Raw genomic sequence first — 17,331 nt, forward strand, 5'->3', positions numbered from 1 at the left:
CCAACTAATACATACTTTAAGTGTTAATAATATCAGATGAAGAGCTTAAAAAACCCCTCATGAAACAAGTTTTTAAAAACTCTTCAACTGAACTTTCCAAGAGATGAAGAAAATAATACCGCTGGCACAGCTGACCATGCCTATTAGAGATAGTAACAGGAAACTGCACGGTAGATACTGTACACACCTAACCCCTCACGTAGCTGATAAATAAAACCCCAAGCAATGGCTAGTGCACTCACAGACACACGGAAGGAAAGTAAGTGAAACCTGGTAACTGACATTAAAAATTATTGTCTTGGACTTTAAAAACAGCCAGGTTATGGAGCACACGGGCCAGACTTCTGGACTCAGAGCAAGAACTTTGTAACAGCACTTCTGTGAAACGTGAAAGAAAGTGTACCCTCGTGATACAGACAGGATTAAGAACTACTGCTTTTTGCTAATTGGAGAGAATCTAATGTAAGTACCATTATCTCATGTTAACAACTGAATTGACTCTTTATTCGTATCACATTAAGTGGAAGAAACATATACCAGTCAAAGATGGGTACAGGATAAAGATTCTGCGTTACAGGGCTTTTGATGCTTGTGATGAAACTGAAATGACCTTTGACAAAGTACAAACACACCTATCCAAACACACATAGTTACTGTTTTACTGTATTACAGAATTAGAGTATGAGAAGACCTCTATGTCTAAGCCGTTCTCCTAATAAGATATAAAGGATCGTTTTTCAAAATTAACGTAGAAACTGCTATTACGTAACAGCACACAGCTTAATTTTTCACATTAGTGTACGTATCTAAGAGTTGTGAAAAATGAAGGCAAATGTTACAACTCAACAAACAGGACTAACTTAATCGGAATTAGTCAAATACAGGTGCAAACCACTGGTATGACAGAAAAAAACAAACAGAAGAAGTTTAGAAAAATTCAGAACTCATTCATAAAACTGAAAGCAAGTCCTTCTAATGAGACTATCCAGTTAAAAATGAACTGCAAGGCAATACTGTTTGTTTCTTTCTCTTTTACCAATTCTCTGTTTGCAAGAGGCAATTTGAAGGCTTCCTTGATCATTTTTTGTTTGTTGTGTGTTCTTTCTTAAATATCACAGACTTGAGTATGAAAACATGCCTTCTTTCTGTTGAAAGATCTAGCAAAGTTTGGGCAAGTAAGGAGATGATTTCACCATAAATGATACATGAACTGGGTGGGAAGGACTGACTTGCTGAATAAATACAAACATCCCCTTTCCTTAGCTGTTACAGATCAGGAACATCACGGCTCAGGCTTCAGCTTATTGCAATATTAGTAATAGCCTGAAAATCGGCAGTGCCTGCCCTTGAAACAGGGGAGTGTAAAACATAACTGGGGGGTGGTGGTGATGGTGGAATCAGAATGCGTCCAGAATAACAGAAGAGAAACATGAAATAATTTCCCGTATTTTGCAGTTTACTTTCAACTAGCAAACACCTTTTTCGCACTTACAGCAACAGCAACCTTAATGCAGCAGGCAAGTTTGCTGCTCGCAAGGCCTGTTTTTGATCACCAGTCACATATTTGTGCTTCTCGCCATTACGTGGGGATCTGTATCTAGAATTTCATCTAGAATTTCACTAGGCAGGAGCTTTTTGTGGAGCCTGGCTCCACAACCACCCATCTATTAATCATAGTCTATTTTAACTTTTGTAATAGTGTTCAGGTTTGGTTTTTCGCTGCTACTCCTTCCATGAACAGAAGTTAAATGCTTTTTAAGAGCAGACTTGTGTTTAAAGTCCATGTCGCAACAATGACACTTGTAGGGCCTGTCACCGCTGTGTATATTCAGGTGATCCTGAAGCGTGCTTTTGGCAGTGAAGGTCTTCAAGCACACCATGCACTGGAAGGGGCGGATGCCCATGTGCCCCCGGATGTGTCTGTTGAGATTCTTTTTTTGCGTAAACGTTTTGCCACACTGCAAACACAAGAAGAGTTTGTGCATTTTTAGATGTCTAAGATAGTTCTCAAGATGCAGAAATCCCCTCGGACACTTCGGACACTGGTGCCGCCATGAACTGCCAGAATCATCCAGGCTCTGGAACCCATTCATCAGACTAGAAGTTCCTTCTGGATTGTCACTGACAAAAGCCTGAAAGTGATTTCCTGACATTTCTGTATTTCTGCTTTCAACTGTAGAATTTATCAAGGAGTGCTGGGTTTCTGGAAAATACAAATTTGTTTTAGAGGAAGTGCAAGGCTGAGGAAAATGATCATTTTCGACATTCGCTACGCTCATAGAATCCATTCTGAAGATACAGATTTCATCATCCTTATATCCGATTTCAACCGTTGATATTTCTGGGGTTTTTGTGTCCTTTCTTTCCGAGATCAAGCTCTGCACCACAGGCCGCGAGACGTCCCCCTTCTCCTGTTTCACAGGGTATTCTACGTTCACTGGGCTGTCTTCAGAGATCTCAATTATTTCACAATCTTTATCTAAAACCTCATCCCCGTTTCTCAGTTCAGCGTCCGAGGAATGACACCTCTCTGCAGCCCGACTACCGTTCTCCATGGAAGCGTCGATTTCCAAGTATTTCGACAAAGCTTCGGTACACTTCTCCACGATGTGAACCATCTGGAGATAACTCGCGGCGGTGAGGTATTTCAGCAGCTCCTTCTTTTTGACTTCCAGAGCGCCCGTGTAACAAGACAGCAGCAGCTTTCTGCCCACCTCGGCGCTCTGCAGGATGGTGATCCGCACCTGCTTCGACTGATTGAGCAGAAACTGATCCCTCATGAAGGTGGAGCAGGCGGCGAAGATCACCTTGTGCCCCTGGAACTCCGTGTCGTTGATGTAAATGGAGACGTCGCAGAAGAGGTTCTGCTGCCGCAGGAGGTTCATCTTCTGCAGCACGGCATCCCCCTGCTGCTCGAACTGGAAGTGCAGCACCTCCGAGTCCGCAGCCATGGCGCCGCTCCTGCGGGGGAGGCACCGGCACCGCCGGAGAGAGTCACGCCGAGCCCAGGCCACCCCCGCCGGCAGGGCCCAGCCGCGGCCTCGCTCCCCGCCGCGGCGGCTGAGGAGCCCCGCGGAGCCGTCCGTCCGTCCACCCTCCCTCCCTCCGCCCCACTCACCGGCCGCGGCCCGGCCGGTCCCTGCAGCCGGTGCGTGCTCCGCAGCCGGTGCCGCAGCGCCCCGGAAGCGCTCCCCCCACGCCCCGCCCGCCCACTTCCGGCAGCGGCGCCGGAAGCGGCTCCAGCGCGGCCGCCCGCCCGCCCCCCGGGCGCCGTTACCGCGGCGGGAAATGAGAGGCGGCGGGAGACAGAGTTAGCAGCACGTTTATTAGAAGACTTGGCACTGCTACAGCGGCTGCCGCCGGGGGACACCGCACCGGCAACGGGGCGCGCCTCGCCAAACGTCCGGTAGAGGTAGCAACGTGTGGGGCCCGGAGCGTCCCGGGCCGCAGCCCCCGTAAGGCATCTCGGAGAGCAGCTGCCCCGGGGGTTCCTCCTCGCCCCGCCGCGGGGGCAGGCGCCATCAGCGAGAACACGCCGAGGGAAAGGCGCACCGCCGGCCCCCCCGAACGCCGCCGCCGGGCCAGGCGGCTGGCTTCTCCCCGGCCACCGGCCCGGCCCCGCAGCGGGGAGGAAACTATCCGACAGCCACCGACCCGCCTGCTTTGGTAATAATACGTAGTGTAAGACTTTTGCCCAGTCACTGAAGAGGTAGCTAGTGCTCAGTCCGTCGATTATACAATCTCAAAGGAAAAAAGTCCATCCTGCCTTCTCAACCCTCACCAAGTCAGGAGGGCCGACTATTTTCCCCACTTTGTTTTTAAAAATCAAGATTTAACGTGACTTCAGAATTCTCTCAACAGTTTCAGTTTGTATCACATTTTGATTCTCCCTCCTCGCCTTCACTCCTCCCAATGACTCCAGAACCAAAATCAGCCCCACACAATTAATATTTAAGTTATTTCAACAAAAGTTCAGCGGCAGCTATCTTAAGTTTTGCCAAAAAGCTAGGGGAGAAAAAGACTGACACTTCAATTTTATCCGTTACTAACTTGCAAAACATGTCTTCTAAAAGAAAAATAAATTAAGGAAAGACTCATCCCTGATCTATACAGGAGGCTGTGCAGCACCACCATATGCTGCAGGAACACATGCTACACAAGCTACCACCACTCAGAAAAGCGGTGAGCCTAAACCTCTGGTAAACCTAAGAGTTCTAAGATTTTCTTCTTCTATATAAAATAAATAAATAAAATGCCAACATAAAAAAAAATCCTAATATATTCAAGGACTTATTAAAATATTTTTGTAATAAACTTCAGTTATTTTTAGGATATGCAGGAAGTTGTACAGCACATTAAGTTGTGAGACTATCCACTTACCAGCAAATAGTATTCTACACATTAACACACAGATTATGATAACTGCCATAGTCCTCATCTGAATATGCAGCATCAGTAGCAACAACCAATGGATCTAGTCTTTCACTAATCGGAACATTGCAATGAAGACAACATTTTACATACATGGACAATTAAGTTCATCTTATTCTATAATCGAGCTGCCTCTGTATATTCCATTTATAATAATTCTCACTCCATTTTAATCTGTAATTCAGAGAAGAAGCATTAGCCAGATTTTTCTTTTCTAATACCTCTTCTATACTCTTCACTTGTCTGTTCCATATAGGGGCAAATCTTAGATGAACTCTACCACCGGTGCACTTTGCACTGTGCCATCAGTGTATTGCCCTCTTAGATCTCCAGTGTTTCTGGAGTCACGCAGCCGTCTCCTGCATAAATCTGCACCCTTTTGCCACACCGAAAGCACAGACATTAGTAAGAAGTCACTTTTCATCCAATAGATGCGTCCATTTTCACTGAAGAAGCAGTCTTCTGCATTTCTGCTTTTTCCTATTTATTTCTGCCATGGTCTCACCAGATGACCACAAGCAACCTTTTAACTGAACGGCCAGCAGTCTCAGCCTTCTCAGACGTTGACATCACCACAGCACAGGATGGACTGCAAACCTATATATCTTGACCAAATAATTTTTTTGTTTCTTAGGAAACCCCTTGTCTCTTCGTATCAGCTTCAGGTCACCCACGGCTACTTCAGCAAGCTGTATTCTCCTTACAGTAACATTGCAGCTTCATAATTCCACAAAAAAAACTTCCCAGATAGACAAAGCTTTCAATATTGTCCATTTTGCTGCCACTTTTTCTAGCATTTGTACAGTTTTATTCCTTTCTCTGGCAGAAGACCATTTTCTTTATCGTGTCCATATTCATATCTGGTTAGGTTGTTCACTTATCCCTTACAGCACGTTGACCTGGCTCTGCAAGCTCTTATTCTCCATGTCTATCTTCGTTTTGACGTTAGCGCTGTAACTTGTTTCCATATAGTGAATAATATTTTATCAAAATGTTTGAACAATACAGAAGATTCTGCCTGAAGACAGAATGCAAGTGTCAGATGCAACTGTCACGGTCAGTTTTAGCTCAAAATGATTCTGAAAGCGGGTGGCTTTAAGAGGAAAAACAGTTTTTCTTCCCATGCAAACCTATTTTCTGCCCCAGGAACCTGAACAATAATTTTAAAAAGTTCCAAATAGTTAGATTTTAGGCCTAAATATATTTGCTACAACTTGAAAGATGCAATGCCCTGACTCCACTTCCATTGCTTACTTCATAGCTGTCCATGTAATAGTTCATGTAACAGTCAAGTACAGTAGTTTAAGAACTCAATTGCAAAAACTGATTCACAGAATCACCTTGCTTTTCTACTTGAAAGTATGTGGATTTCTGAAAACGTTCTGCAACATTAACGCTTTTTATCATCCATCAGTGTAATGTCTGCGTAAGGAAATCCTGGCTTCTACACACACATATCCGAAGATCAAGACCAACTTTTGATAATTACATACACAACATTTTTTGCTCTAACACACCTTTGGTCATACCTGTTTAGCATTTTTAACCATACAATAGCAGCCTTTCACCCTCACCCCCTCACTCAAACACACAAACAGTACTACTATTAGGTAGGAAGCATAATCTCAGCCTCACGGCAAACCTTGTGGAAAAGAGCTGCATTGGAAGAAATACTTATTCCAAATACAAACAGCAGTTCTCTACTGAGGATCAGCCATTTGATTATTAGTCTATGCTACACTTTAATGTAGTAAGAGTGCTGTTCTACTGGGAATGGTGTTCCTCAGATAAATTAGTTTCTTTCAGCCTGATTGGGATGCGGATAATTCCACGGCACTTTTGAGAAGCAATACGGTACAATCCCAGAATCCCAATTAACACACCATTCCCACTACATTTCATGTTTAAGGCGGTATACAAGAGGTATTGCTGAGTACAGTCAATAGCTGATATATTAACCTACGGAAATTGTGCTACCTATACCTCATCCTAGGCTCTGTAAAACACTAACGGTCATGAACTATGCAGGTCACTTAAAAAAAAAAAGTATTCTTTGAATGTCTAAGAAATCAAAAAACTTTGTTGTTAATGTTCTTATGGCAGGTATTTTTGTTTCTTTTTTCAAGTTAACTGACACGTGGCCCTTATTAGATATCAAGGAGAGATATACAAGAACTAAGGGGGGGGGGGGGGGGGGGAGAGCAAAAAAAAAAAAAAAGGCAAAGCATGGAGTTATTATACATTGCAGCTTTTAAAACGGATTCTTTTCACAGTGTCAAAAAGCAGTATTTCTCCACTCCAGCTTTGCTCTAAAACCAACAACTGTTGTGGCTTATGCGATGCAAAATTTATGGAAGATGGATGATAGTTTTTAGTTTTGAAGTGTTTAGCTTGTCTCAGTACATACACTGGTAAGTACCCTTTAAAAATCCTAGGTATGACAGCATAAGAAATAGGTCATACTTGCACTCCAGGCACTGGCCTCTCACATTCCAGAGCTGCAATTTATTGTCATTTTGAACAGTTCTATGCAACGATCAGCTAGCCCTGCCAAATCATGTAGGGTTTTATCTTTTCATAATGCATGTCGAGGTTAAAAACCCTGAGAGCTTTTAAGATAGTGTTGACTGGCAGCAGAAGTTTCTTGAAATAGTTTAGAAAGGGCAAAAAAGTGACACAAAAAATACTTCATTTCAACTGTAGGGGTCTAGGGGTAAGATCAGAGAAAGATAATTTTAAGAGGTAAGTTAAAATTTAACTACATGGAGTGCTTTCAGTTATCCAGTGCTTTTAAAAAAAAAAAAAAAAAAAATTGGGTTATCTCACAGACTTGTCCTCTTTGCTCTTTCCTCCATCTGCCCAGACACAGAGAGGCCTCTAACTGTACAGCAGATGGTTTACTTGCAGCCCACAGCAACAGTCTTTCAAAAGGTGTTAGTCTTGAGTCTCCTAATCAGAGAGAAATGAAACAATTAACCCCATAATCCACAGTAGAGACACAGACAGAAACCTGAAGGAAGATTGCTATTCACAGAAAATATCAAGTAAGACTAAGAACGATGGCTGAAGACCTGCCAGGTTTTGCAATCCAACCCGCCATCCATCCATCCATCCGTAGCCTTTCAGGGCATACCACTAGTTTAGGTAAGAGCCCAAACCAACTGTTTGCTCTTCTCAGTCACGATCCCTACAAAGGGCTGTTTTTAATTGCTTAATTGACACAGGTACTATCATTTCTTAAACTGAGCACAGCCTGAGGCAGCTTCCCTGCATCCAGTACCTGGCTTGCATCAGCTTGCTGACAGACCTTACTGTCTGTAGCAGCGCTACATGTGAATGAATCGAAGTCCACTGTTATGTCTTGAACGTTTCTTTCATTGGCATTGTCAAAGCTATTTTTACCGTGTAGCTGTTTGAGATGTTTCCTCAGAACGGGTTTATGCGCAAAAACCATGTCACAGTAGTTACACTTATGGGGCTTGTCCCCACTGTGCAGGTTGAGGTGGTCCTGTAAGGAACATTTCTGAGAGAACGTTTTCCCACAGATCTTACATTGGAACGGTTTGATGCCTGCGTGCACTCTCATGTGCCGGTGGAGATTGCCTTTCTGAGTGAATGTCTTGCCACAGAGGAGACACATAAATAGTTTATGCATCTTTAAGTGATTAGCATAGTTCTCCAGATGCCGAAATACTCTTGTGCACTTTGGACACTGATGGTGCCACTGGAGGCCTTTGTCTATACCTCGGTTGTTAGGCCCAAACATATCTTTAGAGGCCAGAATGATGTTATCACTGCCAGCATATGAAAGGGCATAGTTGTGGAGGTGGTTTTGCTCTATTTCACTTGCTCTGTTTTCAACAGTGGAGTTGATAAGAAAGTGTTGAGGCTCTGAGGAATGCAGTGCAGTTTGTTCAGAAGAAATAAACTGGTTCTGATCCTTCTTATTCCTAACTTCTGTTACCTCCCCAATGGACTCCACTTTGATGATCTGAATATCACTATCCTCCATGTCCATACTGTCTTCTGAAGGTTGAATACAAGGTGAATCTTGCTGCAGAGAGTCGTCGTCTCCTTGATGTTCCTTCAGCTCAGAGGAGTCACTTTGCTGTTCACACTCCTTGCTCTCCAACGGCTGCTTCGGTTTTATAAACTTCCAGAGGGCCTGTGTACATCGTTCAACAATGTGGCTCATCTGCAGAAAGCTTGCAGCAGTCAAGTAGTTTACCAGTTCCATTTCAGGAAACTCCAGAATGCCACTGTAACAGGATAGAAGCAGCTGCCTCCCCACTTCCGAACTCTGTAGTATAGAGATTTTTACATCTCTGGAGTCATTTAGTAAGAACTGATCTCTTAAAAAGGGAGAGCCAGCAGCAAATACAATTTTATGCCCGTGAACTTCAACGTCATCTATATGGACCACAACATCACAGAATTTGTTTTCTTCCCTCAGTTTGTTCATTTTCTGTAACATCGAATCCCCATAATTGTCAAACTTGAAGTGAAGAATATCTGATCTTTCTGACATTTTGGCACACCTAAGGAAAAGCAGCAAGAAAAGAAACCAAGTGAGAACTTTTTTGTTTTCTAAAATGCAAGTTAGAAGCGTTTAAAGAAATAATATAAAGTGTGTGTTTAATCAGATGTTTTATCCCAGATAAATACTAAAGTCCATTACAAGTTAAAAGTAAAAAAAAAAAAAATCAGGTTTACACCTCGCCTTACAATATCTTTTACCTTTTTTTAATTTAATGCAGCTTGAATATAAAGTACAGGTGATAGGACAGAAATTCTCCTGAAGCAGTATCCTAAAGAGTTAAGATGTTTTCCACACTACTTGTCTGGAATTTAAAGGGAAACCATGGAAGTATTTTTAGCAGCCTTAGCTCTTGTTAAGGTTTGCTTCCACATTAAAACTCCTCAGAGATTTTGTCTTTACCAAGTCACGATGACGTTCCTTTAGCTTTTGGTTCTCGATTTCCTTTTATGCCTAAATAGCTTTTGTAACAAGTGAATTCAAGGTGAGACAGAACCCGGCACTTGCCAGACATACAAACATCCCTCTTAACCTTCTGCATCTATCATATACTGCTCATAAGAGTTACAGTCCAAGAGCAATGGCTACAGTTCCTCTAGGACACTCCACAATTTGCAGGAATATTGATGTAGGACACGTCTCATTGGCAGTAACTGTAATTTCGACAAGCTGGTCTTTTAGCAGGAAGGACTACGCAAGCTTTGCGATATCTGCAGCACTGGGTTTAACGCATCGTTTTAGATTGTCTTTTAAGTTTTTTTGCGGGGGTTGGTTTGCTGTGTGTTGTTTTGATTTTTTTTTTTTTAAAAGATCACAGAAAAAAAAATCTTCCATATGGCCCCTCATTATATAAATCATGCCTTCTAGGCTCCGTGTTTTGAATACCTGGGGAATGTAGGAAGTCTTGTTTCTTGTCGTCTTCTTTGGAAGATCACTCCTCTAGGAAGTTTGTTCTTGTTTGATAGTGTTTGGAATGAAGAACAGTGGATCTTCCATAAAACAAGTATCAATCTTTTGTCTTTCAACAGTTCTTTTAAGAATTTATAAGACTACACTGATTCTCGAAACACTGTTCACGCCATCCTGCCAGAGAACTGGGATTGCAGGAAATGAAGAAATCACAGGAGACTAAATGATGCAAGATTTGGTGAGATAAAATAACAAAACAAAGCAAAACTTACACCTCACAACTATGACAAACACCACATAAAGCTTGAAAGGAAACTTTGAAGTTTATAGATAAAAGCAGATACTGCTCTCTTGGGGCATGAAATACCAGCTCAGTGTACACAACAGGAAATGGAGTCATGCCTAGTGTAAATGAATGAACACACAAGACAAGGGTTCAAAGAAGAACATTTTTAGAACTATCTGTTGATAATCAGGGTTGTTTCAATTCGCTGATCAGACATCATTCGGAGACGTGACCTCCTCACTACTCGAGCCCATCAAGTATATCTTCCAGTGTATGGTGTGCGAAAATTAGAAAAGGATTTCAAAAGCCTTCAGAAACAAGGGACCACAAAGTTTGGAGACAGGGGTAGCGTCATTCTGCAGTACAACCAGTTCTGCTGAATCTACAGAAAGTAGAGCCGCCAGTCTCTTAGTCATGCTGCCTTCAGTGCTGCCTGACTCGTCCCCATTTCTAGGGCAAAAAGTTTAATTTTATGAGGCAATAGCCTTTGGCAAATATAAACGGTAGCAACAGATCATCGTGAAGTATCTTCAGTGAATTTCAGGCATTATCGAATGGCTTCTTTTGGTGTTTTCTCTTGGAAGCGATGAAGGAAGTCTACTTGTGAGCCTGTTTTTTCCACACGGGAATACTACAATATAAATGCAGTTAAAGTGTCCATGGCAAGGTAACACTATATTGTGCTGTTAACCAGACACAACTATTCCAGCCGCGCAGCGTTCCTCAGGCAGATTACAAGAGTCACATCATGAGAAACTGGAAACAGAAAAGAAGTGACTTGCCTTCACACACGTTCGGTTTCCACTACTACTCATCTCCAGAAAAAAAGAAAAAAAAGCCATCAAATGAACCCCAAACCCTCTTTCTCGGGAGGGCGGCAGACCAAGCCCAACTTCTGCTTGGCTTCCTCGGCTTTCACCGACGGCAGATGGCCACCGGCTCCTGAGCACGTACTTCCCGATAACCGGGAAAACGATGTTCCAGGGCAGCCCAACCGAGAGCCCGCGCAGCTTTTCAAAACAACGCCCAAACGCGGAGTCCTTTGCAAAAGCCGGGGAGGCCGCTGTCTGCGCCCGCACCGGCCGGGCCCGGCCCCGCCGCCCCGCTCCCCGGCCCCGCGGACGGGAGGGAAGGGGCAGGTACCTGTAGCGTCGGGCCGCGTCCCCCCGCTGGCACCCGCGGCCGCTCCTACCGCAGCGCACGCCGCGGCCTCCGGCTATGGACCTAGAGAGGGGAGGAGAGCCGCCGTGAGCCGCCGCCCGGGCCTGGGGTCGCGCCGCCCCAGCGCCGGGCCGGGCCCGGCCGCCAGCCGCGCCCCCCGGGCGGCCCCGCGACCCGCCGCGCCCCCGGCCGGGCCGGGCCGCCCTCCGAACCCGGCCCGCGGCGGAGGCGGTGGCGGCGGTGGCGGGGGGGGGAGCGGGAGCCACAGCCCGCTCCGGACCCCGCTCCGGGGCCGCCGCCCGCGCCCCGCCAGCCCGCCGGGACCTACAGCCGCCGCCGCAGCCCAGGACGGCGACTCGGAACCGCATTGTTCGGCCGCCGGAAGCGCTCGCGCGCCCTCCGCCCCGCACCCGGAAGCGCCTGGCGGGGCGCCCGCCCCCTCCGCCCGGTCACGTGGTGGGCGGCAGCGGCGGCCCAGGCCCGGCACCGGGAGGCGGCGGCAGCGGCGGCGGCGGCCGGGGTAGGTGGGGCTCGCGCTGCCGGCGGGGTCTCGTCCGCCCCGTCCCTCCGCCTCTCGGGCCGCCCCTCTCCTGCCGGCGGCTCCGGCCCGCTCCTGCGGTGCCTGCCAGGTGCGTGCGAGCGCTGCCCCGCCGCCGCTCCGGCGCTTCACCGCCGCTCGCCCTCGCCTGACCGGCGAGAGGCTGTGCGGGAGCCGGGGGCCCTCCTGCGCCCCCGTTACCGGCGCGTCCCTCCCGTGCCCCCCGGGCCGTGTCTCCCTCCTGGCGCGGTTCCGTCCCACCCCTAGCCCCCTCCGCCTGGTGGGGGGCCGGGGGCCGCGGCCTCGGCGCGGAGCCGCCCGGCAGCAGGCGCGGATGGCGGCGGGAGTGGGGCCGTGAGGTCACCCCGGCTGGCACAGGGCCGGGCGCTGCCGGGTCCCCGGGCCGAGTCCCGGGGAGGGCGCCGGGCTGGGCCCGTCCTCGCTAGCTCCCCTGGCTCCGAGTGGGGGGGGGGACGGGGGGACCCGCCTCCCTCCTCAAGCCCTGCCAGCCTGGAAACCCATCACTGTTCCCGGGACCCCTCTGGGCGCGTACCGGAGCCGCCGGGTTTCACTCCCGCGGCGGGGCCGTCCTGTCCCGGGCTGCGCTGGGCTCCTTTGGGACCGACGCTGATTTACGGGCCAGGCGGCTGCTTTCCCTGTCCGTGGCCTGGCTGTGTCGGTTGTTGCCTGTTGCTTCCAGGTGGATCCTAAAATGTGGCATTTCGTTGTGTCCAGACATCTTTATTTGGTTTATGTACCGTAACCTCGGTGTTTCTCGGTTTTTGGTTTTTTTTTTTCCTTCCTGTTGGCAAGGACATGTTTGTTTCACTAAAACATCCCCAAAGGATAATTTTTAAGGGCTGATTGTGTCAGTTAGGGACGAAAATGAAATATAAACAAACAGACTGTGCTAAGCTGGTTTAAAAACACGCATCAGCAAAAATTAAGTGAAAATCGAACTGGTAGAAGTAGACTTTGTGGTTTTCGTCTGTGTAGTTTTGCCTGTTGAAGGCATTTTGGGGGAGAGGAGGAGAAGGAGAAAAAATACTCAGGAGAGCATTTGGAGAGAGGGAAAAGATCATGTTTGTTTCTTAAATACAAGTTGGAGATCAAGTACTGCTTACCTGTATTGTTATACAGATACAGGTTGATCTATATTCCCAATTTTATTCTCTTACAGGTTTTGTTAAAACACAACTTGATGGGGTTTCTGAGATTTTTGGCTACTTTGTTACAAAATGTGTAACTGCATGGACTTCCCCCTTGTTGATTAAATTAGAGCAACACTGTATTCTTTTTAAAGGCCTCTACTTCACATTAAAAGGTCAAGGACCTGAGCAAACTTATTTTTGTGTACACAGTAAACAAATTAACAAATGGAGTGTGGCATAGAGGTTTCCTTTCGTTTTCCAAATCCCAGTGCAGACAGCTTTTAGTAGCATGCACCAATTGTAACTCTCCTTTTTTCAGTTCTTTCACAGTGTATTTTTAAAGTGCTATGTTTGTCTGGTAAGCACAACTCTCTGTTTCTGTTTGAATCCTAATGAGAGAGGAACTCCAGAAGTATATAGAGCATCATCTTCAGAGTTTGTTTAGCCTCTGGCTGCACTGCCTTTATCCCAGCCTCCTGCCTGTGTTGTGTCCTGCATGTCCTGGCTCCCCCGTGCAGACAGCGCATAGATGTGCCTGATGCCGATGGAGCGTCAGCCGCGGAGCGTGGATGAACCAGCCGTTCATAGTTAATTCGTTCCAGCGACATTCTTGTGATGGGCTAGCTAAGGCAGCGTCAGCACTTCTTTTATAAACCACGGTTTCCCAGGACCTGCCGCGTGTTTATGGGGTTGGGGAATTTGCTTATTACAAAAGCCTAAAATTAGAGTTTTGTCCTCTGAGCAGATAGTTCAAATTAAGATTAAAAGCAAAATTGTGTTGGCAATAAGTACAAATCTGTTAAGGATTATTACCAAAGATTGCAATAGCTTAACTCTTGTGTTTTGTCTGGTTCCTGGTTTTGCATACAATGTCTAATGATTCACTCAGCTTCCTGAGATCTGTGCTTCTCCACTCTTGAGAAGAGGAGGGGGGGTGAAATTTGAGGCAGCATTATCTCCAAATAATGATATCTTTTTTTCTGTCTGGCTCTTGAGGTTAGTGGGAACATCTGTGGCTGTCAGTGTGTTTTAAAATGAACAGAAAAGTTAGCATTGTAGTTGCTATTTTTTATTAATTACTCTCTTTAGTCATCTTAAATCTTTATTTTCACATGCAGTATTCCACTGGCTTTCTTGCTTCATTTTGAGTGCAAAACACCTCTTGTTGCATTTGAGAGTGTGTGTTGCACAGGGAAGGTGGATAAGGATCAAACATACGATTATGCAGACTAATCGTGTGATATGTGAGAAGAAAAAGGTTGCTAGTGATTGATTGTTCTTGTATGGTGTTTTTTTCCCAAAGCTGCAGTAAAATACAGGCGGTGTGTATGTGCTCAGAAAAAGTCAAACCACAGCTCCTTTCCCACGTGTCTGTCAATGTGACATCACTTTTGCTCTTACATTTCTGATGCTGCTCAGACTGAAACACCTGGCATGACCGCCTGTAACGACGGCGTTGTGCTGTAGCATTTTCCAGGCTTTTTTCAGGACTCACTGTGTATTTCTAAAACAGTAAGTGTACACTATGTGAATTGTGAAGGTAAAAAAATCACAGATGTCAGAGACTGTAAAGAGCTAAGAGTCCTAAAGAATGCTGGCTTATTTGTCACAACACAGCTTTGCAAAGTGCATTGTAAAGCTTCTGAACTCTGCTACAAATTCCACTTTTCACCCACACTAAGAAGCTAATGATGAAAACTAGGGAAGTAGAACTTCATATGTTTAAGTTGAACTGTACTGGATATTATTGTTAAGCAATGCAGAAAGCCAGAGGAATAGAAACAGAAAATATGTTATTTTCAGTGAATCAATTTGCATTGATCAGTCACCTCAGTGTCTCGGCTGTCTGCTACCTCCTTGTTTTCCATGTTTTTTAACATTATACTTAGTGTTTTTATATTTTAGGGGATAGAGGATATGAGCTTATTTTGCATGCCAAGCTTCCTGACTTTGCTGCTCAAGGTAGCTTCTTGAATAATACCATTCTTCAGTAATTTAGTTAATATTGCTGCATTGTTGCACCCAAGAATGCCCTACTGTGTTCTATATGTGATGCATTCTTCATCAGATATACTGTAACTTTGTGGAATCACTATAGGAACTGCAGCTGAAGTACAAAAGCTGAGAAAGTTATGAATGGGAAAAAAAAAATCTCTTTTCCTCTCTAGTTTGCATACCTGTTCTCATGCTTATTCTCTTTTCTGCCCCGAAAACCCAAAACTTAAGTATATTTTGTGTTGTATTCCCCTCTAAATTTGGTGCTAAGCGTGCTACATCTGCTGTTGGCTTAAAGGTAGCTGCTGTTTTAAACAGTCCAAGAAGTTCACAGCTGAAACATTGATTTTTCTGGTCACCCTCTGGCTTTTTGTGTGGCTGTGGATGTTCTAAACACCGGTACCCTTGGAAATGGAGTGAGACCAGCCATAGTTACAAGTGCCTTGCTTCACTTGTTGCACATGTCTCAAGGTGGCATTCAAGCCTCAGTCTCTTACAGTAATGTAAAATGGAAGGTTTTCTGGTTTTCTTTTTTTTTATATACTGTTTGCTTTAATCTCTTTTAAATTCATTCTGGCAGTACTTACAAGGAAAATTTTGATCACAAGTTGCAAGTCAGGTGCCAAATACTTGGGAGAGGATAGGAAAGTAAAGGATAAATATTTTATAAATCTCTGTAACTAATCTTGAACTTTGATAGGTTTGTTTTCCAGTTGTTTGAGATTTTATCATGGTGAATGGTGTCTTTGCTGTTCCTTTGCACGTTATCTTGGATAGAGAGAGTCAGGTAGGTTGCTACTGTTGTTTGGTTGCCTTAAAGATAAACAAGAACATTTTTTAAAAAGATAGTTTGATTCGTGGACTCGCATTGTAGCATTGTATAACGACAGCAGTGAAGGTGAATTGCATTGAGAATTAGAATTTTAAATAAAACTGAAAGCAGTGACCCAAGAGCCAGCCGTGTTGACTTTCTCATTTTGCAGCTTTTTCTAATGGTCTTTTTTGTGAGGAGAGGCCAGGATACCCATTTAATTACACAGGTGAGCAAAGAAATAAGTTGTTAAAAATTTGCCTCTTAGGATGCGTTTTACCTAGACACTCCGTCTCCCGTAGAGGTGTAAAGACACCTTCAGGCAAATACTACATTATTGTGGTGTAGTTTTGTGTCAGGAACTAAACTACACTGAATTCAAAAGCTCATATTTTATTTATGTTGAAACAAACCGAAGTCTCTTTCCTTGTAAGGGATGAGACGTTGGCTTCTTCTGAGAAACATTGAAACTTGAGATCTGCACTTGGCTGGGGTCTTTTCTCCTACCTCTCTAAACTGTGAGAACAGAAAGCTTCAGTTCTTAGACAAGTTGCAGGTATTACTAAAAAGCACTGTCACCACTGTTGTTTGTTCTTGCTTTTTGATTCCAGAGGAGTCATAAGCCTGCCACACTTAATTGCTCTGCTGGTCTTTGATGTGTGCCCTTCTAGGCTGGCCCATATTTTAACGAGCTCATAGGCTTTCTGTTGTTGATTCTGCCGTTGTGAGTTTTCTTCAGGTAAAATGATCCATGCGGTAATCTGCATGGAACAAAATGATAGCGAGAAACAGAGGAAATAAAATGCAGGCAAAGCAAAGTATGGGGATATGGAAATTTTGGTTAACATCAGGCAATATTTTAGCATTTGTAGTATTTTAAGACTGTGCTTTTGCACCTTGACTATTTGAGCATTAATCCGATGAACCTCTGTGGCTGATTCCAGTGCGGTTGGGTAATTGAGCCTTGCTTGCTGATACATCACTAATAAACAAAAGCTTCTTACAGTAGTCTACTACATTGTCCCCTTTCCTGTGCTCTCTTATCTTGTGTAATTTCAGTAAGACTTTTGCTCAATGTAAGGTTGGCAAAGTTGGGCTAATGGGGACCTTCTGCTGTTGCAATTCTGTATTGTGAAACTGCTGTAGGGGTTAGGCTAAGCCAGCTGTGCTCCAGGATCAAGCGTGGTGTCTGTTTACACCACGCTACTAAGAAAAGGAGTACACAAAAGCACCAGCATACTTTTTCTTTAATTGAAGTTAGTCTTGGTGAAAGGTGTCAGATTGAAAACACTTTGGAAATAGGTGAAATTAACACTTCAAGACAGACGCACTATACCAAAATAAATTGCTAAATTGATCCTTGCCTAGATGATCTTTACAGCTGCTTGTGATCAAAGCCTGCTCTTTGACTCATACTGTCTTAGTGTGGCAGATGAGTTTGCACTGTTTGGATGAAAACAGTAAAGCCAAAGGGATATTAAATGTTTGAAGCTTATTTTTATTCTGTGTTTC

The 17,331-nt window shown here is 44.9% G+C and overlaps 3 protein-coding genes across 5 annotated transcripts in view; 1 reads left to right on the forward strand and 2 right to left on the reverse strand.

The window, feature by feature from the left end:
- Positions 1 to 1,414: 1,414 nt before the first annotated feature.
- Positions 1,415 to 2,951, reverse strand: ZBTB6 (zinc finger and BTB domain containing 6). Its single transcript, XM_050907923.1, has one exon. The coding sequence runs from the start codon at positions 2,949 to 2,951 to the stop codon at positions 1,668 to 1,670; it is 1,284 nt and encodes a 427-aa protein (XP_050763880.1). The 3' UTR covers positions 1,415 to 1,667.
- Positions 2,952 to 7,251: 4,300 nt separating this feature from the next.
- Positions 7,252 to 11,671, reverse strand: ZBTB26 (zinc finger and BTB domain containing 26). 2 transcript variants are annotated; one of them, XM_050907994.1, is made up of 3 exons: positions 11,653 to 11,671; positions 11,307 to 11,387; positions 7,252 to 8,969 (listed from the first exon to the last, which is right to left on the reverse strand). In XM_050907994.1, the coding sequence occupies exon 3, from the start codon at positions 8,957 to 8,959 to the stop codon at positions 7,643 to 7,645; it is 1,317 nt and encodes a 438-aa protein (XP_050763951.1). In that variant the 5' UTR covers positions 8,960 to 8,969; positions 11,307 to 11,387; positions 11,653 to 11,671; the 3' UTR covers positions 7,252 to 7,642. The 2 variants fall into 2 exon arrangements, with proteins under 2 accessions (XP_050763951.1, XP_050763952.1); XM_050907995.1 differs by lacking the exons at positions 11,307 to 11,387; positions 11,653 to 11,671 and adding an exon at positions 9,854 to 9,941.
- A 236-nt stretch (positions 11,672 to 11,907) lies between these two features.
- RABGAP1 (RAB GTPase activating protein 1) overlaps positions 11,908 to 17,331 on the forward strand; it is a 74,301-nt gene continuing 68,877 nt past the window's right edge. The window contains exon 1 of one of the 2 annotated variants that reach the window (XM_050907738.1): positions 11,908 to 11,953. The gene's annotated coding sequence lies outside the window, so the exon portion shown is untranslated. Of the gene's footprint in view, positions 11,954 to 15,754; positions 15,796 to 17,331 lie in introns of those variants that run through there. The other variant, XM_050907739.1, reaches the window with a different exon arrangement.

The sequence above is a fragment of the Gymnogyps californianus genome, chromosome 18, assembly GCF_018139145.2.
Source record: "Gymnogyps californianus isolate 813 chromosome 18, ASM1813914v2, whole genome shotgun sequence".
Taxonomy (NCBI): Eukaryota; Metazoa; Chordata; class Aves; order Accipitriformes; family Cathartidae; genus Gymnogyps; species Gymnogyps californianus.

Excerpts from the sequence above, each read along its gene's own strand:
- ZBTB6 (XM_050907923.1), bottom strand. The coding sequence starts at position 2,951 with ATGGCTGCGGACTCGGAGGTGCTGCACTTCCAGTTCGAGCAGCAGGGG.
- ZBTB26 (XM_050907994.1), bottom strand. The coding sequence starts at position 8,959 with ATGTCAGAAAGATCAGATATTCTTCACTTCAAGTTTGACAATTATGGG.